Source organism: Triticum dicoccoides, chromosome 2A, assembly GCF_002162155.2.
Source record: "Triticum dicoccoides isolate Atlit2015 ecotype Zavitan chromosome 2A, WEW_v2.0, whole genome shotgun sequence".
Lineage (NCBI taxonomy): Eukaryota > Viridiplantae > Streptophyta > Magnoliopsida > Poales > Poaceae > Triticum > Triticum dicoccoides.
Window position 1 is genome coordinate 126,902,846 of NC_041382.1, and position 22,093 is coordinate 126,924,938.

A 22,093-nucleotide genomic window follows, 5' to 3' on the forward strand; every position below is an offset into this window, starting at 1 on the left:
TATATGCATGTAGTGATAGCCATTGTTCATCATTCTCTATGGTGTGAATTTGCCAGTACATTCAATGTACTGACTCTTTGTGGCTGCAACGTCTCATGTTGCAGGATTATCTTATGACGAGTAAGTGATACGTTAGGGTTACGATTTCTACACTCAACTTTGCCGTTGGTGTTGATGGGAATCCACAACCTTTGTTACTTCCGCTATTTTGGATTAAGGTAATAGTAATTACGTTACTTTTTACATGTGATTTACCTCGGTTATAAATCCTCAAGTACTGTGTGTGTCAGCATACCAATCCAGGGATGACACTTAAGCATAGAGACTTGACCGTCTGAGGTCGGGTCGCTACATAGCATTGCAATACCGTTTACGCTCACTTTTATCATTAGTTACCTTGCTGTTTTTATATTTTTCATATTACAAATACTCATATATATCATCCATATTGCACTTGTATCACCATCTCTTCGCCGAACTAGTGCACCTATACAATTTACCATTGTATTGGGTGTGTTGGGGACACAAGAGACTCTTTGTTATTTGGTTGCAGGGTTGCTTGAGAGAGACCATCTTCGTCCTACGCCTCCCACGGATTGATAAACCTTAGGTCATACACTTGAGGGAAATTTGCTATTGTCCTACAAACCTCTGCACTTGGAGGCCCAACAACGTCTACAAGAAGAAGGTTGTGTAGTAGACATCAATCTCCCATCGGGTAGATCCAGTAACCATATGCTCCCTAGCCTCCGTCAGAGTGAATAGCGACCACATACGGATCAACGTAGTGGCTCGAAAAATAACCTGCCAAAAGTGAATAGTTGTTGTTCTATTAAATACTAAATAATTTCTGCAGTTCCAGACTGCCCATAATAAAGCACATACTCCTACACGGATGTGTCTCGCTATCATGTGAAAGAATTGATTATTGCCGTCCCCTTGGACAACCTTTCGAACTTTAGCTCTGAGAGCCCACTTCAACTCTTCCTCTCGAAGCAGTTGTTTCAGCCTCAGTTCTGCCTCCACTTTACCTTCCAGCTCTCTGTGATCTAAAATGGATGACTTGACTTTTAAATCTAAGGTACTGATAAGGTTAAGGATCCTTTCCCTCTCAATTATACCTGGCCATACCTCGGGCCAGGCCAGGCTTCGGGCCGGGCCTAGCCAAGCCCAACACAAAAAACCCAGGCCCGAGCCTGGCCCGGCCCGGCTGTCGGGCCTGTTTTCTGGGCCCGAGCCCGGCCCAAACATGTAAAAGCCCGTTGGGCTTCGTACCGGCCCGGCCCGTCCTTTAGGAAAACGTGAAAACGATGGGCCCGGGCCCGGCCCGGCCCGGCCTTCGGGCTCAAAATCTATGCCCGAGCTCGTCCCGGGAGCGGCGTCGGGCCGGGCCGGGTCGGGCCGGGCCGTTCGGGCCAGGCTGCTCATGGCCAAGACTACTCTCAATCCTATAGACGCCACTCAGATGTTTAGCCCGACCGCGAAGGAACTGACGTAAGTGCCTAACCTTATTCTGCCATCTTTCTATACCCGATCTTCCTCCTGAATCTTTTGCTCACTCATGTGCTATTAGATCCAGGAAACCCTCTCACTCAAACCATGCTAATTCAAAAGATAAGATATTCTTATTTCACACGTGAGTTGCCTCCCTAGAGTCAACAAGTTATGGAGTATGGTCAGATATCCCTCTGGATAACACCTGGCCTGTCACCAAGGGAAACTTTTGCTCCCATTCCACGCTGGTGAGAACACGATCCAACTTCTCATATGTTGGAATTGGCAACGTATTAGCCTAGGTAAACATTCTACCAGAAAGCTCGATCTCTTTGAGATCCAGGCTTTCAATTACTGTGTTAAACATAAACGACCATCTGCCGTCAAAGTTGTCATTGTTCTTTTCTTCCCGCTGTCGTATAATGTTGAAATCACCCCCACCAGAATGGGGAGCTATTCATTTCCATAAATACAAACTAAATCAGCCAAAAACTCAGGTTTGAGCTCAGCTGAGCGGCTCCATACACTTCCATGAGTGCCCATTTGATACCAGTACATAACAAGGGAGGACAAATCTAGCTATGGCCACTGCCACACTTGTTCACATTTCGTTTTTTCCGCTATCATCTCATCCCACACTGATTCTTACAACTTTACTAGCCCTAAAGCCATGCATATCATCATCTCTCTGGTGAAAAGATTTTGGCACCCCATAAGCTCTCACCCATACTGTAAAAAGCTTGTAATAAGCAGCTCCAGATGTTGCTGTCATTTTACCAATTCTAATTACAACTTACCTGCCTTTTAGCCGCAAAGGATGGTCATACATCTCCAATTCCACCAATGCCATGAACCTGATGAGAAAAGACCGGTTTCCCAGAATCCACCGTCAACATCTCTGTAGTGGCCGCTGGAGCGAGTCGCTACTGAGATCTTTTAGGCGAGAAGGAGCTGGGCATCGTGGATACCTTGACTGGGCATCGCTTGGTGAGGACGGTCGTGTATTTGTGTGTGTGTGTGTGTCCCTCCTTTCTGGAGGTTGTACCCCTGATGTCTTCCTGTTCAATGAAATGAAACGCAAAGTCTCTTGCGTTTTCTCGAAAAAAAAAAAGAGTCTCGGTCCAGAGCTTTGGTGTCATCTTTGTAGCGTGGGGTGTGTGTCTTTTGGTTATTTGAGCGTATGCACACTTCTGTCTCAATTCCAACCTAGTCTGCTATGTAGCTAGGTTCAGGGTGTGTTTTTCGGATGCCTTGAGGCTGTAAATCCGATGATGAAATGTGGGTGTTGGTAGTCTGTGTTTGGGTTGTAATGCCCTTTGATTTCTATAAATAAAAAACATATTTGTAATGATCTTTCCCTCAAACACAAACACCACTCCACTACCTAGCTGCTGATCATGCTCTGCTGATTTCCTCCCTGACTGTCCTAATAGCAGTTGAAACCCTCGGCTACGCATCCCACAAGTTTAGCCACTGGACTGGACCTCACCTGGTTAACATGGACCACTTTTCAGATGCGTGCAAATTTAACTCTTGAGTACAGTAGATGGTAGTTTTTGGCCTATGGTTTCCCTTGAGCCGTCGATGGTAGTTCCATTGTCAGGCGTGGCGGTTTGATGAGAAGACACCTGTATTCAAAATCATTTGCTTTACACTGACCACCTCATGGAAATTGCTTTTGAAAAGCCATTGTCAGCATCTCTGCAGTAATGTTTCCCTCGAGCACATGCACCACTCCCTAAGCTTGTCACTAAGATCAACTCCAACTCGTGGCGACCCATTTTATTCGTTTGCGTCATCCGGATAGAAAACTTGGCCAAACGCCCAACGGAGTGACCGAAACGGAAGCCCGTGTCCACCTGCTGTCCATTTATTATCCATCGCGCGCGACACGAGCTAGCTAAGAGAGTGAGTGTGTGTGTGTGTGAGAGAGAAGTTGCTGAGTGGCTGCTGGCAAGCTGGTGGTAGTAGAAGTTCAGTGAGACAGAGGAGTGGCTACTGGCAAGTGGGCGCGTATTTATACACGGTGGCGCTGACGTAAGTTATCATGAAGAGGATGCGAGGTTGGAGCTCCATTGGTAGAGAGGATACCACCCTAGGTCCCTGGCCCCGAAGTGATCGGGGTAAAAAGGGGCAAGGCAAGGACTATCAACGTGTTTGTCAGGGGATCATACATGGTAGTAAGAACTTCTTAGAAGCAGTGGTTAGTTCTAATCTTCGACAGGGGATCATACATCAAAAATAATTACAGTACAAGTGTAATACAAGCAGCAAAAAAAGCTTATTGAATGCAATGTCCCGGGATGAGGAGGGTGTTTCGCGGTTGCCCTGGTCACCTTTATTGGTGGGCACCACGTGCTCACATGATCACATCCAACTGATCACATCTCAATACCGCGTTGAGGTCTTGTCTTGCTCTGGGGTGTTCGCTGAAATTTCGTGGCTGCCGGAGTATTTCCTTTCTTGGCTCCTGTGTGGAACAAATGATCCTTTGCTCACCTTGATCCGGTGTACTACTGTACTGTACATGATAATATACACAATCGGCTGTACTAGCCAGTGGAACAAATGAGGCTATAACCCTTTAATTTCGCTCCTTTTTCTCCATGCCCACTGTACATCCACTAGTAGGAAATAGGGCTTTGGTTCAGGCCTGGCCAGCCCGTTAGTCCCGGTTCAGTCATGAACCGGGACCAATGGAGGCATACGTCCTGGTTCATGAGCCCAGGAGGCCGACTGGGCCTCGTGGGGCATTGGTCCTGATTCGTCTGGACCCATTTGTTCCGGTTCCAGGCACGAACCGGGACCAATGGTGAGATCAGGAAAAATATGGACCATTTTCTGCACATCCAGAATGGAGCCATTTGTTAAATCCCTTGTCGGTCCGGACATCGGACAATCATGAGAGAGGCGGTTCGGCCCAAACCCTAGAAGCGCTGCCGAGGCCATCAAAATTTACCAAGTTAAAAGAGCGCTGTCGTCGAGGCCACCCCAGACCCTAGAAGCGTTGCCGAGGCCACCCCAAACCATAGAAGCGTCGAGGACACTAATATGATTCCTTGTTGTGATTAGCTAGCTAGGTCTACGTTTGCCACTAATATATCCATCTTTCATGTTTGTATATTAATTGCCATGTTGTAATATTCGCAGAAACTACTAAGCACCGAGACTTGGAAGCAGAACAGGTGTTGGGGGACATAATCCTCAACGGAGGTGATGTCTTATACTATCTCAACGACACCAATGGTATGGAAGGAGAGGGTGAAGCAGGCTCCGGTGATCGAACAATGGAGGAGGAAGGAAATGATTATGATGGCTCCGGTGACCGAATGCCGGTAGAAGAAGGAGACCATGATGACGGCTCCGGTGACCGAACGGAGTTCGGCCAGGTATATATATTAATTATGTATGTGCTGACTAGCTAATTGATGCATTCATTGTTTTGGTACGTACACATATTAACTCTCTTCTTTCTTCTTTTCTAGCCCTCCAGATCGAGCCGAACTTCGATAACGAGACGAGGCCCGAAGAAAAAGTTGCGCTAGGACGAAAGGTTCACGATCACAGCAATCGCGGGCGATGGTCAACCGATTGAACCCATCCAGACTAAGGAAGCATTTTTTGCTCAGTGCGGGTTTCTTGTTAGGGACATGATCTCGATCAGCATCCACCAATGGTATAAGCCTAAGAACAAAGACCCTCAGGTGTCTTATGTCAACAATAGGCAGAAAGATAACCTTTGGACCGCGCTGAAGGCAAATTTCACCCTACCACCAGAGGAGGATCTGGAGAAGCCAGTTATAGAGCCATTGGTCAAGGCTCATGCTCTTAAGAAGATGGCAGTGTTGGGGAACATAGTAATTTCAAAAAAATTCCTATTCACATGCAAGAGCATGGTGATGCATAGCAACGAGAGGGGAAGAGTGTTGTCCATGTACCCTTGTAGACTGTAAGCGGAAGCATTATGACAACAAGGTTGATGTAGTCGTACGTCTTCACGATCAACCGATCCTAGTACCGAAAGTACGACACCTCCGCGATCTGCACACGTTCAGCTGGTGACGTCCCACGAACTCACGATCCAGCAGAGTGTCGAGGGAGAGCTTCGTCAGCACGACGGCGTGATGACGGTGATGATGATGCTACCGGAACAGGGCTTCGCCTAAGCACTGCTACGATATGACCGAGGTGGATTATGGTGGAGGGGGCATGGTAACCCACAAGTATAGGGGATCGCAACAATTTTCGAGGGTAGAGTATTCAACCCAAATTTATTGATTCGACACAAGGGGAGCCAAAGAATATTCTCAAGTATTAGCAGCTAAGTTGTCAATTCAACCACACCTGGAAACTTAATATTTGCAGCAAAGTGTTTAGTAGCAAAGTAATATGATTGTAGTGGTGACGGTAGCAAAAGGTAATGATAGCAAAAGTAATGTTTTTGGTATTTTGTAGTGATTGTAACAATAGCAGCGGAAAAGTTAATAAGCGGAGAATAATATATGGGAAGCTCGTAGGCAATGGATCAGTGATAGAGAATTATGCCGATGTGGTTCATCATGTAACGGTCATAACATTGGGTGACACAGAACTAGCTCCAATTCATCAATGTAATGTAGGCATGTATTCCGAATATAGTCATACGTGCTTATGGAAAAGAAATTGCATGACATCTTTTGTCCTACCCTCCCGTGGCAGTGGGGTCCTAATGGAAACTAAGGGATATTAAGGCCTCAGTTTAATAGAGTACCAGACCAAAGCATTAACACATGGTGAATACATGAACTCCTCAAACTACGGTCATCACCAGGAGTGGTCCCGATTATTGTCACTTCGGGGTTGCCGGATCATAACACATAGTAGGTGACTATAGACTTGCAAGATAGGATCAAGAACTCTCATATATTGATGAAAACATAATAGGTTCACATCTGAAATCATGGTACTCGGGCCCTAGTGACAAGCATTAAGCATAGCAAAGTCATAGCAACATCAATCTCAGAACATAGTGGATACTAGGGATCAAACCATAACAAAACTAACCCGATTACATGAGAAATCTCATCCAACCCATCACCGTCCAGCAAGCCTACGATGGAATTACTCACGCATGGCGGTGAGCATCATGAAATTGGTGATGGAGGATGGTTGATGATGACGACGGCGACGGATTCCCCTCTCCGGAGCTCTGTATCGTAAAACGCGATGAATCCTTCTCCTTTATTTTTTTCTCCCCGAAAGCAAATATATAGAGTTGGAGTTGAGGTCGGAGGAGCTCCAGGGGGGCCACGAGGTAGGGGGCGCGCACAGGGGGCAGGCGCGCCCCCACCCTCGTGGCTAGGGTGTGGGCCCCCTGGTCTTGATCTTTTGCCAGGATTTTTTTTATTTCCAAAAAGACGTTCTGTGAAGTTTGTGGTCATTCCGAGAACTTTTGTTTCTGCACATAAATAACACCATGGCAATTCTGCGGAAAACAACGTCAGTCCGGGTTAGTTCCATTCAAATCACGCAAGTTAGAGTCCAAAACAAGGGCAAAAGTGTTTGGAAAAGTAGATACGACGCAGACGTATTGCTACCTCTTGAGCACTTGCATTGGTTTTCCCTTGAAGAGGAAAGTGTGATGCAGCAGAGTAGCGTAAGTATTTCTGTCAGGACCCCGATCCTAAGTCACACCGATCTAGCATGTAACACTTCATATCACTTTGCGGCCTCACGCACGGTATTCCCACGGGTGCCACCTTACCTGGCCCGGGACCGTTTGCGCCTTTTGGCTCACGTATATGATAATGTCGCTAGCATCCATATGACAGAGAACCCGGGCCGACATGGCTAGTCGTGAACCCAAAGCGGCACCAACCTATGGGGATAGGCATACATGAATCACATCGAGCATGTCGGTCAGCAGCATGTGAATCCGGGTTGTAGCACTGGGCTAACAGGACTCCGGGGAACCCGGGATGTAGCATGCTAGGCAGGACTCCGGAAGTCACCGCGTGACGTTTCCCCGAAGGGACATACATAGGAACGAAATGAAACACATGCCGGCCAGTCAATTGTCCTGAGCAGTAGTGCTGGGCTAGCAGGACTCCGGTGAACCGGGCTGTAGCGGACTACTATGGCTCATGGAAGCACTAGAATACATTTCCCCATAAGAGAGGCTGCCAAGGATAAACAACCAGGTTGTCGGATCCCAGACATACCAAGCATTTCAATCATACACACAATATGCTCGATATGTGTAAATACAACATGGCATCACAACATAACTCTACGACTCAAAGTATTTATTCATTAGGCTCCGAGGAGCGAGATATTATAAACATGGGTCTCATGACCCAACAATCATAGCATACAAGTCAAACACATGCAGAAACTTAACATGTCTGAGTACAGACATCTACAAATGAAAAAGGCTGAGAAGCCTGACTATCTACCAGATCCTGCCGAGGGCACAGGATCGTAGCTGAGGTATCAAGCTAAACGTCGAAGTACACACGGAACTACTAGCGAGACTGGCGTCTCTCTGCAAAACATAAAATAGGCAAACGTGAGTACAATTGTACCCAGCAAGACTTACATCAGAACTATCTACATATGCATCGGTATCAATAAAGGGGGTGGTAGAGTTTAACTGCAGGAAGCTAGATTTGACTTAGTGGCTAACCTGAACTACGACTGCAAGCAACTCTTTTGAGGTGGCGCACACGAGTCCACATATTCACCATTCAATACACCACTATGGACCCACTCCCGTCTCCCTACGAGAAGGCCCTATAGCACTCACACTTATCTTGCGAGTTTTAGAGTATCCACTTTCACTTGTCTGTGAACTATTATAGGCATCCCAGAAGTCCTTTACCGCGGACACGGCTATTCGCATAGATGATGTTAACCCTGCAGGGGTGTACTTCTTCACACACGCTCTCATCACTTATCGCCGTTTACATGACATGTACTCGACAACCTTCAAGCGGAAGCCCAACGAGGGTGTCGGCCACGGCCTACCTAAACACTCAAGTCTCTAGTCCAGGTTTATCGCCTATCCAGGTTTCATCCGCAGGGAGTCCAGGTTTCCACATACGGCCCCGGACGATGTGTACAGGGTTCCGAGACACCAAACGGGCGCCCGGCATGCCCGGCCACGGTGTATCTACCGCATCATAGCCCACCCCTAGGGTCAGCGCTACGCACGGCCGCCAACACAAATCCTATAAACACCAGAAACTAGTTGCAACTCCTGGACAGAGGACAAGGGTGATCAAGAAGCCGAGAGGGTCCATTGGTTTCGGGCCCAATGCGTGGTAGTAACTGTTTCATGGATCACAAACACAGAACTCAGTTCCTGAGGACGGCTTCAATGAGACAACCCACCATGTACTCCTACATGGCCTCTCACCACTAACCTTTACCAAATCGTGTTCACACACTTAGCTCTCAACAGTAGGACATGTTCATCACCATTCCAATTCATTCCCGATGAATCAGACCCGACTCAACTCTAAGCAGTAGCAGGCATGACAACAAGCATGAATGAGTAGGCACATCAGGGCTCAAACAACTCCTACTCATGCTAGTGGGTTTCATCTATTTACTGTGGCAATGACAGGTCATGCAGAGGATAATGGGTTCAACTACCGCAGCAAGTAACAGTTGAATCGTTGTAGTCCTAATGCAGTAAAAGAGAGCAGGAGCGAGAGAGTGGGATTGTATAGGAATGAACAAGGGGGTCTTGCTTGCCTGGCACTCCTGAAGATAATATAGTTCTTCATCGGTGTCATCAATCTCATCGTCGAAACCACGTGTATCGAGAGGGGACAAATACTGGCAACAGAGAAAGAAACACAATCAATGCAGTGCACAATATGATGCATGATCATGACATGTCAATATGCTATGGTTTGAGCTAATGCAACTAGCAACATGTTAAATGGAGTTGGTTTGAACCCTAGGTTCAAATTCAAACTCCATATGTGAGAGTTTAAATCCCATCTATATGAATTGGCCTAAACAGCAGCCATAAGTTGTTCTAACATGCATGAAAATGCCACAAACAGATTCCTTGAATTTTTCTGATAATTTTTCATATATAAATTATTTCATTCTGAGTTATAGATTATTTTCTATGATTTTTAGAAGTTTTAGGCATTTTCTGAAAATAAATAAATCATTTAGATTTATTTAAAATCCAGAAAAGGTTTTACTACGTTAGCATGGAGTAAGAGTGACATCATCAGGTCAACTATGGCTGGCCAGGTCAAACCTGATGTCGGGGTAATGGGCCACGGGTAAGCTAACCTGAGTCCGTGAACCTTTCAAGACATCGGGGCAGGCTGCACCCCTCAAGACCCCAGGACGAAGAGCCGCCTTCTGAGAAGTCGGCGGCAAGGCAACCGACTGCCCACTCGCGGCCGAGTCCCGGGGACGACTTCAGGATGAGCCGACTCCTAACTAGTGACCTCCAGAGAAGCCGGCCATGGGAGCCGGCCCACGACTCCAACAAACCCCATGCCCTCATCAAGAGGGACGGGACGGGGAGTGGCTACAGTAAAGCCCACTCCCACCCCTTTCCAAAGGCAGGCATGGCCACAGTACGCCGTACCCACGGAGATCTCCGTCCGGCGCAGCACTATTGCCATGCCGGCCCTGACATCAGCACCAGTGGGCAGAATCCTGCACCCACGATGGCTTGTCTGTACGACCCTAGGGCGGCGTGTCCTACCAGTCAGCGGGAGTCCAGAAGACGGTGACGGCGTCATCAGTTGGACCCGTTGGGAGTCGGCCCCTGAGAGTCGGCCAACCCCTACCCCAGGGCCCACGCGCCATTAACCAGATGTGACGGGGAGTGGCAATAGTGATCGCCCGCCAGGCGGCGGGGCTATTGCCACGACCCCATGACCAAGCCCGCGTCATTAGAAGCACGGCTACAGTAATCAGCAGCCGGCAAGACCCGCCAGTGGCGGACACGGCCTGTCGGCGCCGTACCGGACCAATCGGGGGGACCCGCCAGTTGGCGGGCCCCAGCAGTCGGCGGAGAAGACGGAGGCCGGAGAAACTGATGGCTGGGCCCGCGCCCAGCCAGATTACCATTGTACCCCTGGGGGTAGGCCTATATAAACCCCCCAGGGCACCCATGCAAAGGGTTGGAATCCATTAGCACTAGACCAGGTCATATAGGAAGGAGAGAGCTAGCCTTGCCTTGTCCTACCTCCAGGAAACAGCTCGAGGAGCAACCGTGTAAACACTTTGCCATAGTGATCATGCGGAGACCCCGCAGAGCAGCAGTAGGGGTATTATCTCCCCGGAGAGCCCCGAAGCTGGGTAAGATTCGCCGGCGTGCATGCCTTTGCCTTATCCCGTTTCCAGGCACCGGCGACGTTCTACTCAGCCCCACCATGATAAGCCATCCTTTGGCATATGTCGCACCCAACCCCCGACATTTGGCGCCCACCGTGGGGCCTGGTGCACCGTCGTCCGGAGACCTGCTCTGGACGGGAACCCTTTTCCTCCCTGGCGAGCGCAGCCAGCCCGGCACGCAGACGGAGTTTGCGCTGACGCGCTGCACGGCGTTGAGATCGCCTGCGCAGCTAGCTGCCTCGCCGATCTTGTCGGCGAGGTTCGCCTCTCCGATGAGCCTGCATCCGACGCAGGCACGGGCGGCCCCGAGAGCCTCCTCGCGGGCCTCCTCGACCAACTCCACGTCGCCGGCGAGCCTGCCGTGGACTTGGAGTCTATAGGCTCCACCGGCCCGATGCTGGTCGACTCCGACACCGCGTCGCTCGACGTGTTCCCCACCAACGTGGTGGTCTATGATGAGCCGCTCCCTCACGCGGAGAGCGACGGAAGCACCGTCACCGAGGTGCTCGTCATCGGTCATGACGAGCCTCCCGGCGGAGGAGCGCATGACCCACTTGGCGCAGCACTGCAAGACCTGACTGCACCCATTCCGGAAGACGCTGACGTGGAGACGTTGGATGCACGCCGCCTTCAGCTCGTTGAAGGCGCGGAGAAGCTGGCTAGCATGGGACGCTTGTCACAAGCCTACCAGCGTGAGATGGATCGCGATGTGGGTGGCTCGCCAGCCCCAGCTGGGCCCAGCTGCCTAGGCGCGGTCCACCAGCGCGGCATGGCCATCACCAACCTATTCAAGGCAAATCGCCCTGTGTACGCCACGCCTGCAGAGAACATTCGAGCCGCCCAGGTGGCGACGGACGAGCTGGACAACTTGGAGGGCGAAGAGCGCCGCCTGATGACGGAGCGAGTCCAGCGGCTCATCGACGCGGCTGCCGCGCAGAACGAGGCCGGCTGCTGCACAGAGGCGCCGCGGCGGCAAAACAACGGCCCGCCTCCACGCCGAGACCAAGGCGCGACGTCTCGGATGCCGACTGGCGGCGCCCGAGGAAGGAAAGACAAGGATCCGGCTGTCAGCCAGAGCCGAACTCGCATTACCATAAAGTGCGACCAAGACGGCTGCCCAAGAGCAGTGGAACGACGGGACGACTGTCCGCCTCCTCCTCCTCGCAAGGAAAGGCGAGTCTCCCCGCCGCCTATTGACCATCCGACTCTCGGCGACCGCCTTGGCCGTCGAGAGGGAGTCGGAGAAAACGACGCCCGCCACCGGATCGACCGGCTTCACCGATCCCTGGCGCTGGAAGAAGAGGACGAGTTGGGCCCGGCTTGTTTCGGGCCCCGCATTCGAGATGAGCCCTTTCCCAAAGGGTTCACGCTCCCAAGAGACACGCCCAAGTACACCGGCTCCATGAAGCCGGAGGACTGGCTGGTTGACTACTCCACGGCCGTCAACATAGTGAACGGCAACAAGCGTGTCGCCGTAAAATACGTTCCGCTCATGCTCTAGGGCACAGCCCGGACATGGCTGAACAACCTGAAGCCCTGCAGCATCAACAGCTGGGTCGACTTCACCGATGCATTCGTCCGTAACTTCACAAGCACGTACAAGCGTCCTCCCAAGCCTCGTCAGCTTTCCTTGTGCGTGCAAGGCCCCAACGAGTCAACTCGCGACTACCTCACGCGTTCGGCCGAGCTTCGGAACTCCTGCGAGGGCGTGCACGAGGTGCAGGCTATCGAGTACTTCACCGCCGGGTGCAGAGAAGGCACCCTCCTCAAGCACAAGCTCCTCTGCGACGAGCCAGAAACCCTCGATGAGCTGCTGATCATAGCAGACAAGTATGCCACGGCCGACTCCTCCATGAAGGCGGAGATTCAAGTTAGTGCGACTGGCAAAGTGGCCCCTCAGGCTCCTTGAACTCCGGTTGGAGACGCCAGTCGGCGACAACAGCAGAGCGACCACAGGCGCAAGGCCCCACAGCCAGCTTCCAGCAACCGGCAGGTGGGGACAGTCGAAGACCAGCAGCCAGAAGGGCAGCCTCCACCCAAGCGACAGAAAGGCGGCAAGCCCAACTGGTTGCCGGCTTTCTCATATGAGCAGACTCTGGATGGTCCTTGCAAATTCCACAGCAGCGTGAAGCCGTCAAATCACACCACCCGGAAGTGCCACTGGCTTACCAAGATCGCCAAAGGATACGGCCTCCTGCCTCCCCCGCCTGCTCGGCAGCAGCCTCCGCCTCCGCCCCAGCAGCCGGCTGTCAGGCCAGTCAGCGCAGTACAAGATGAGTACCCCGAAGAGCATGGAGCCTACGTGATATTTACCAGTGTGGCTGATGATCGACGCAGCAAGCGGCAGCAGCAAGAGGTGAATGCAGTAGCATCAGAGACACCAGAGTTCATGTACTGGTCCAAAAAGCCTATCAGCTGGAGCAGAGCTGATCACCCAGAGGTGATGCCGAGTCCGGGCTCTTATGCCTTGGTCCTGGATGCCACCTTTGCCACGGATAGACGAGCTGCTCGTTTCTCGCGAGTTCTGATAGACGGAGGCAGCAGCACCAACATCCTATACAAGGACACCATGGAGAAGTTAGGAATCAAGCAAAGACAACTTCAGAACAGCCAGACTGTGTTCCACGGCATTGTTCCTGGTCTTTCCTGCTCACCAATCGGCAAGATCCTAATGGACGTCCTCTTTGGAGACAAAGATCACTTCCGCCGAGAGTCAGTTTGGTTTGAGGTGGTGGATCTCGAGAGCCCATACCATGCATTACTCGGCCGACCCGCCCTGGCCAAGTTCATGGCGGTCCCCCACTACGCCTACCTCAAGATGAAGATGCCTAGTTCCAAGGGGATTCTAACCGGCCGGCGACTACCGGAAGTCGTCTGCCTGTGCGGCTGAGAGTAGTCGGTTGGCCGAGTCCCTGGTGATCGCGGCCGAGAAGCGGCTCCTTGACCGGGTTGTGGCGATGGCCGGCAAGCAGCTAGAGGTGTCGCCTAACCCCAAGGAGTCGGAGGCTGAGGGTTCGTTCAAGCCGGCCAAAGAGACAAAGAAGATACCCTTGGATCCGGAGCATCCAGAGAGGTACGCTGTCGTAGGCGCAAACCTCGACAGCAAATAGTAAGGCGAGCTCGTCGATTTCCTCCGTGAGAATCGGGACATCTTCGCATGGTCCCCCAAAGACATGCCAGGTGTACTGACGGAATTCGTCGAGCACAAGTTACATGTCCGATCTAATGCAAAGCCGATCAGACAGCCCTTGCGCCGCCTATCAGAAGAAAAGAGAAGATTTGTCGGAGGAGAGATAGCCCGAGTCCTAGCAGGCGGCTTCATTATGGAAGTATTCTTTCCAGAGTGGCTAGCCAACCCGGTCCTGGTACTGAAGAAGAACAAGCAGTGGCGAATGTGTATTGACTACACAAGACTCAACAAGGCTTGCCCCAAGGACCCGTTTGCTTTGCCAAGAATTGATCAGGTGATAGACTCCACAGCCGGATGCGAGCTGTTGAGCTTCTTGGATGCATATTCAGGGTATCACCAGATCAAGCTGAACCCGGCTGACAGACTGAAGACCGCCTTCATCACACCGTTTGGAGCCTTCTGCTACCTCACCATGACTTTCGGCTTGAGGAATGCCGGCGCCACCTTTCAGCGTTGCATGCAGAAGTGCCTCCTCAAGCAACTCGGCAGAAACGCCCACGTCTACGTGGACGATGTGGTGGTGAAGACGGAGAAGCGTGGAACACTGCTGGAAGACCTCAAGGAGACCTTTGAGAACCTGTGTCGATTCCAGATCAAGCTCAACCCTGAGAAGTGCATCTTCGGAGTACCAGCCGGCTAACTCGTTGGTTTCCTGGTCTCTGAACGCGGCATAGAGTGCAACCATGTAAAGATCAAGGCCATTGAGAGGATGGAGGTACCCAACTGACTGCTGGACGTGCAAAAGTTCACTGGCTGCTTGGCATCCATCAGCCGATTCATCAGTCGGCTGGGCGAGAAAGCTCTCCCCTTATACCAGCTCATAAAAAAGACCACTTTTTTGAGTGGAACCACAAGGTGGACGAAGCTTTTCTCCAGTTGAAGAAGATGTTGACTACTCCACCCGTTCTGGCGGCTCCGACTCCTAAGGAGCCTATGCTCCTGTACATCGCCGCCACCGGCCGGGTAGTCAGCACAGTCATTGTAGTGGAATGCAAGGAGGAAGGCAAGGCACTACCTGTCCAGAGACCAGTATATTACCTGAGCGAAGTGTGGTCGACCTCCAAGCAGAACTACCCCCACTACTAGAAGATGTGCTATGGCGTGCACTTTGCCGCCAAGAAATTGAAGCCTTACTTTCAAGAGCATCCAATCACTATGTCTGCACGGCCCCACTTGCCGAGATCATTGGAAGCCAAGATGCTTCTGGCCGAGTGGCCAAATGGGCCGAGACCGCCATCAAGTCACAAGCACTGGCCGACTTCCTCGTCGACTGGGCCGAGACCCAGTACCTACCTCCAGCGCCCAACTCCACCCATTGGCGGATGCATTTCGATGGCTCCAAGATGCGCACCGGCTTGGGAGTCGGCATTGTCCTCACTTCTCCTAAAGGCGACAAGCTCAAATACGCACTGCAAATCCACTTTGACGCCTCCAACAACGTCGCCGAGTACAAGGCGCTCATTCATAGGCTCCGGCTTGCTAAAGAACTTGGCATTCGCCGGATCCTATGTTATGGCGGCTCGGACTTAGTGGTCCAGTAGTCGTTTGGCGACTGGGACGCCAAAGATGCAAACATGGCGAGTTACCGTTTCCTCGTGCAGCAACTCAGTGGATATTTTGAGGGGTGCGAGTTCCTCCATGTGCCAAGAAACGACAACGACCAAGCAGACGCCCTGGAACAAATCGTCTCTACCCGCCAAGCAATACCATCCGGCGTCGCCCTTCAACACCTCCTCAAGCCGTCTGTCAAGCCTTCACGAGAATCAGACTCCATCTTTGTGCCGGCTCCTCCCGAAGAAGTCGGATCCGACTCCAGAGCCCCGACAGACGGTACAAGGATTTTGGCAGATGGCTCCAAAACCGCCACAGTCGAAGCCGGCCCAGGGACTGCAGAACTCGGCCCTGGGACTGCGGAGCCCGGCCCAAAGACTCCAGAACTCGGCCCAAGGGCTGCGGCAGTCGGCCCGGGGACTTCATTAATCCAGCAAGCGGTTGCTGACTCCAGCCCGCCGCCTCCCAACCCAGCCGCCCTCGTCCAAGTCGCAGTTCTGGCAGTCGAAGAAATAGCAGCACCCTCATGGGCCCAGCCCATCCTCAAATTCTTGGTGAGCAAAGAGCTGCCGACTGATGAGACCTCAGCTCGGCAAGTACAATGCTGAGCGGCAGCTTACAACATAGTCAACAAAGAGCTGGTCAGGCGCAGCGTCACTGGTGTCAACCAATGCTGCGTAGAGCCAGAGCAAGGCCAAGCAATTCTCAAGGACATCCATCAAGGCGAGTGCGGCCACCATGCGGCTTCAAGAGCACTCGTCGCCAAAGCTTTTCGACACGGTTTCTTCTGCCCGACTGCCTTAGAAGAGGCCAAGCAATTGGTCCAAAAATGCAAAGGGTGCCAGAAGTTCCGCTCCAAGCCACATCAGCCGGCTTCTGCACTCAAGACCATCCCCATTGCGTGTCCTATCGCAGTTTGGGGCCTAGACATGGCGGGACCATTCAAGATGACACGAGGTGGCTTAACTCACTTACTTGTCGCGGTGGACAAGTTCACCAAGTGGATAGAAGCGAAGCCAATCAAGAAACTAAATGGTCTGACTGCCGTGACTTTCATCTCCGACATCACAATTCGGTACGGCATACCACACAACATCATCACCAACAATGGCACGAATTTTGCCAAAGGCGCCTTGGCCCGTTTCTGTGCGACACAGGGCATCCGACTGGACCTAGCGTTCGTCGCCTATCCACAATCAAACGGCCAGGTGGAGCGAGCAAACGGCCTCATCCTGTCCGGCATCAAGCCCCGACTGGTCGAGCCTCTGGAGCGCTCGGCTGGCTGCTGGCTCGATGAGTTGCCAGCTGTCCTCTGGAGTCTGCGCACGACTCCAAACAAGTCAACCGACTTCATGCCTTTCTTCCTCGTCTACGGTGCTGAAGCCGTCATCCCAACGGACATAGAGTTCGACTCCCCGCGAGTCACCATGTACACCAAGGAGGAAGCAGAAGAAGCACGTCAAGACGACGTCGATCTGCTGGAAGAGGGTTGGCTGTTGGCACTCAGCCGGTCCAGCATCTACCAGCAGAGCCTGCTCCGATACTACAACAGGAAGGTCAGGCCGAGATCTTTCCAAGAGGGCGATCTTGATCCAGCGAACAGCCGGCCAGCACAAGCTGTCGGCGCCTTGGGAAGGCCCTTTCATCATCAGCAAAGTGCTGGGCAACGACTCCTACTACCTGATCGACGCTCAGAAGCCCCGAGCACGCAAGAGGGACAACTCCGGCAAAGAGACAGAGCGGCCATGGAATGCAAATCTCCTCCGAAAATTTTATAGTTAAACGCAGTATGTATCACGCTACCTTTTGTATTAAAAGTACCAAGACTTCGGGCCCCCCGAGAAGAGCTCGGGGACTGCCCTCTTTTATCTATATGATAAGAAATATGCCTTCGAGTATATTACTCTTTGTTATGCCACCTGGCATCGGGTTCGACTAGTCGGCCCGGGGACTTGCCGTCCTGCGCTATGAAATGCTTCCTGCAGCCGGACAAGTACTGTGTGGCGTCTAAGCCGTCTCCTACCAGAAGCCGCAGCTCGCAGAGCGACTGTCTGGTGGGCAGGAGTAAGGAAGAATAGGCATCCACATGAAAAATGGCTAAGGACTCAAAGCATAAACATAGCTTAAGGCCGGCTTCCAGCCTTTTTTTCGCAAACCGACTCTTGAAATAGTCGGCTTGCCGCCTTCTATCCGACTTGTTAAACAACTCTAAAAACGGCTAAGTACTTGCCTTCCCAAAGTAACCAAGAATTTTATCCAGAAGCGGTCTACAGAGCGGCTGTCCGACTGACAAAGACGACAACTGAGGGAAGACAGCAAAGGAAAAAGCCAAAAGAGCAATGAGCAAGAAAAGATAGAAGTCGGATGAATATTTACATAACAAAGGCCCTTGGCCGAATCTTCGAGCAGAATTTCAAAATACACCCCGCGGGTGGAAGACTACTAAAGAAGATAAAATAAAGATAAGGCGGCAGCCTAGGAAGCGGCAGACGGATTCGGAGGGTCAGAGGAGACGGCGGTGTTAGGCGTTGGGGCGGCCGGCTGGGCAGTCTCGACTTGATCGCTTCCAGCGGCAGTCGGCTCGGTCGCACGCGGCTCGTTGCTGGAGGCGTGGTCGAGCTGAGGCTGGCCGTCCGCTCCGTCTTCTGGTGCCTCCGTCTCGCCTCCGTCCTCCGCCTCGCCTTCCTCCTCGACGCTGGAGCCGATCACCTCCGCCGAGTCCTCGTCGTAGTCTGGGTTCATCCCAAACCACTCTGGTGGTGCCTCCTCACCGTCTTCAGCCCGCTCGAGGACGAAGATGCTGGTGTCGGTGTACTCGGCAATTGCCGCGGCGCGCTTGACGAGGGCGTCTTCCGCGGCTGCCAGCTCCGGCTGGGCCTCTGACCGAAGTGTGGCCAGCCGGTCTAGGTCTAGCCTCGGATACCACACCTTGACGAATTCCAAGGCTCAGCGCGCTCCAGCCCGGGCCGAGGAACCTTTCCAGGCCTCAAGACGGCCAGCCGCGACCTCCAGCCAGTCGGCTGTCCGACTGAGAGTGCGCGGAGCCTGCATGTCTGGCCACAGGGCAGCAATCGCCTGGGCGCCGACACATTGAAGCCAGCACAGCATCCGGTGAGCCGGCCGAAGGCGAGCCTCGATGCTCAGGATCTGCTCGTCAAGGGTTCGGGGGGCGTCGGCGGCGATCTCTGCGCCTTCTGCCCTCAGCCCTTCACGGTCAGCCTCGATGGCTTGGTTGGCGGCCTGCGAGTGGCCAGGGAAGAAGTCTGCCAAGACGAAAAGAATGAAGAAGCAAGTCAAAAATCAGGAGTCGGCTCGACCTATAGTTGGCAGCTCGAAGAAATAAAGTAAAGAAACTCACCATCAATGATGTCCTCAATCTCGTGGAAGCCAGAGGCCAGCAATGCCTCCTTGTCAGACCAGGAGGAGCGCTCGCTTGCAAACTCGGCCAGGAGGGCGGTCTCCGCTTCTTCCGCCTCCTTCTGCGTCTTCTTAAGCAGCTCCTTCTGCTCTGCCAATTGTGCGGTCAGCAGATCGTGCTCTGCGGCGAGCTTGCTGCACTCCTCCCCCTTGGCGTGCAACACGAAGTTGACTTTGCTCAGCTGCTGTTGAAGAGTGGCGTTGGCCTCTGAAGAGAAAGAAGGAAGAAGGCGTTAAGTCATCAACAAAGAAGGTCACCGAGGAGATCCGGTCCGACTGCTCAGCAGTCGGCCCGAATCTCGGGGACTACAGCCCGCGGGTGCGCCAGCGCGCCCCCGCAAAGAAGAAAAAGGACTCACTCCGGCTCTCCGACAAGTCGGCGGTCCGCTTGCCCAGCTCTTCAATGTTGCGGTTGAAGGCAGTGACACGGAGGTTGTGATAGTCCTGCGACAAGTATTTCAGACAATAGTTAGTACCCGGAACTCACCAATTGGAGTTCCGGGCCGCCTGCTCAGCAGCCGGCCCGAAACTCGGGGACTACACCCAGTGGGTGCACTGGCGCACCCCCATAGAGAGGAACAAGAAAACAAGGACAAAAGAGAAAGCATACCCGGACGGCTGCCCGCGACGCTAGGTGCGCCTTGGTGCAGTTCTAGATAGCGTCGCCCTCAGCTCACAGCTTTGTCTGGACGTCCAGAAGTGCCTGGTTTAGCGGGCCCATGCCGCCTCCTCGCACCCACCCAATGGGCGCGGCGCTCGTCGCTTCAGTGTCTGGGATCGTCGAGCTGGCGGTGCCGGTCTCCAAGGGGCGTGGCGCCGAAGTCGCCTTCTCAAGACGGCGGCGCGTTGGCGAGCCGACTTGAAGGAGTAGCTTCTCCACGGCCTCGTCTTCAGTCGGCGGCACCGGCAGGCCCGCCGGTTGTTTGCCTTGCGCGCTCCCAGATGGCGGCGGAGGCGGCGACGGAACAATCACGTCCGGCATGGAGGCATCACCGCCTTCCCTCTCCATGATGGGGTTCTCGCCGCCGGCTTCCCCAGTCTGCCCCGTGAACTCCGAAGGCGGCGGCTCAGAGTTCAGCGGGATGACGAACACCGCCGATTGGCGGTGCACGGCCTCCTCAGCCTGCCGCCTCGCCGCGACAACGGCTTCGGCCTCCGCCAGCTTCTTCTCGGCGGAGGCCTCCGCCTTCTCGGCCTCCACCTTCTCCAGGCTGGCGGCTTCTTCCTCGTCGCGCTTCTCCTGCGCATTCCACTCCGTCGCCTCCCGGAGGTCGGCGGCGGGGTCAATCCGCCGAGTGGTGGCGGACGTCTCCGCCGACCCCATGACGGAGGCGGTGACGACCCTCTCAAGAGTGAGAGGAGCCCTGAAGACAGGGAAGCAAGTAAAGACTCAGACAAAAGCCACAAAGAAGGAATAAAGGCGTTAAGATGGAATACTCACGCGGAGACCAGTATCGGCTTCTTTACTTCCTTGCAGAAGCGGATGGCCTTCGCGGCCGCCTCGTCCCACTTGGTCGCCGCAGCCAAACTCTTGGGCTTCTTCGGCCGACTACCGAACAAGGTCGGCATGGCCCTGCGCTTCTTCCTGCCGCCTGGAGCGCCCGGCGGGGCAGAAGATCCCGCGCCAGGATGGCCGACTCTTGGCCGGTGGCGGGGGGCGACCTCCTCCTCATCATCAGGCCAGTCCTCTAGACCGGCCCCGAGCCACGGGCCGCCTCCTCCCTCGGCGTCGTCTTTCAAAGCTGCCGCCCCCAGATCGGGGTCGTTGACATCTCTCTCCGCCCGGTCAGCGAGGAACTCGCGGGCCGGCCCCGCGGTGCCGGCTGATGGATGGAGGAGGGGATTCTGACCAAAGCCGACTGGTCAGGTCGGACAAGACAAACTCGGCAAGAAAGAAGACAATTCAAAGAAAGAAGGAAAAAGGCAACTCACTATGGGTGGGGTGTTGGCGCGAGAGTACGGCTCCTTGCAGAACCGACAATCCTCCAGGAGCTTGTTTTCTGAGAGGTAGTTCACCATGTAGGCCACCTCCTCGTGAGGCATGTCCTTGGTGCATATTCGACTCGGGTCACGGTGCCTGCTCATTTGGCATATCATGTGGGGGCGACCTTGGAGCGGGAGAACTCGGTGCACCACGAAGGCAGCCAACAGATCCGGACCAGTCAAGCCCTCCGACTGCGTCAGCACTCGGAGTCGCGTGACAGCGCCGGCTCCCGTAGGCGTCAGTGACTTGGCCCGATACGACCAGTTGGGCAGCCTTCCAGCCGGCGGGCCGGCTTCAAAGCCGGCAGATTGACCCAATCGCCCTCCGCGAAGACGCCGTTCACGTAGAAGTACGATCGCTGCCACATCTTCACCGACTTTATCAGCTTGATGGTGGGGAAGGGGTTGTCGGCCCCCGACCTTTGCACGGCGATGAACGCGCCGCACTGAGCCGGCACGCCTGCGGCCTGGGTGCCGAGCTTGGAGTAGAAGAACTTCCCCCAGAGCTCGATGGTGGGGAGGACTCCGAGGAAGCCTTCACATAGGGCAATGAAGGTGGACAGCAGCACCACCATGTTGGGCATGAGGTGGTGCGGCTGGAGGCCGTAGAACTCCAGAAAGGAGCGGAAGAAGCTGCTCGCCGGCAGCCCCAGGCCGCGCAGGCAGTGCGAGCGGAAGCTAACCCACTCGCCCTCCTCCGGCGCCGGAGAGATCTCCCCCCTCGGTGCAAGGCGTACCTGCACGTAATCCTTGCTGGGGAGCCGACGAGTCTTGCAGAGGAACTCGATGTGGTCGTCATGGACCTCTGAGCCATCCCAGGTGCCGGAATGCACCGAGAGAGGCGCGGCGGCGGAGGAAGAGCTCATCGTGAGCGGATCGCCGCAGCATTCGGCAAAGCTTGGGCGCGCGGCGGTGCGAGGAAGAATAAGAAGAAGAGCAAGGAGTAGCTTGGATGAGGGGCGCGCGTGCTCTGCCGCTCCCCCTCCTCCCCCTACTTATAGCCTCATGGGCTGCGAAGCCGAGGGGGCGGTCATGGGATTTACTGCGCCCATGACCCCACGACCCCCACGTTTCCACGCCAAAGATACTGCGCGCATTAACTTC

At 53.7% G+C, this 22,093-nt stretch overlaps 1 protein-coding gene across 1 annotated transcript in view; it reads right to left on the reverse strand.

Moving 5' to 3' along the window:
* Window positions 1–21,855, reverse strand: part of LOC119357732 (fasciclin-like arabinogalactan protein 2) — an 86,336-nt gene extending 64,481 nt beyond the window's left edge. Inside the window, exon 1 of the mRNA XM_037624584.1 lies at window positions 21,727–21,855. Within this exon, the coding sequence (XP_037480481.1) occupies window positions 21,727–21,855 (129 nt within the window). The remainder of the gene's footprint in view (window positions 1–21,726) is intronic.
* Window positions 21,856–22,093: the final 238 nt, after the last annotated feature.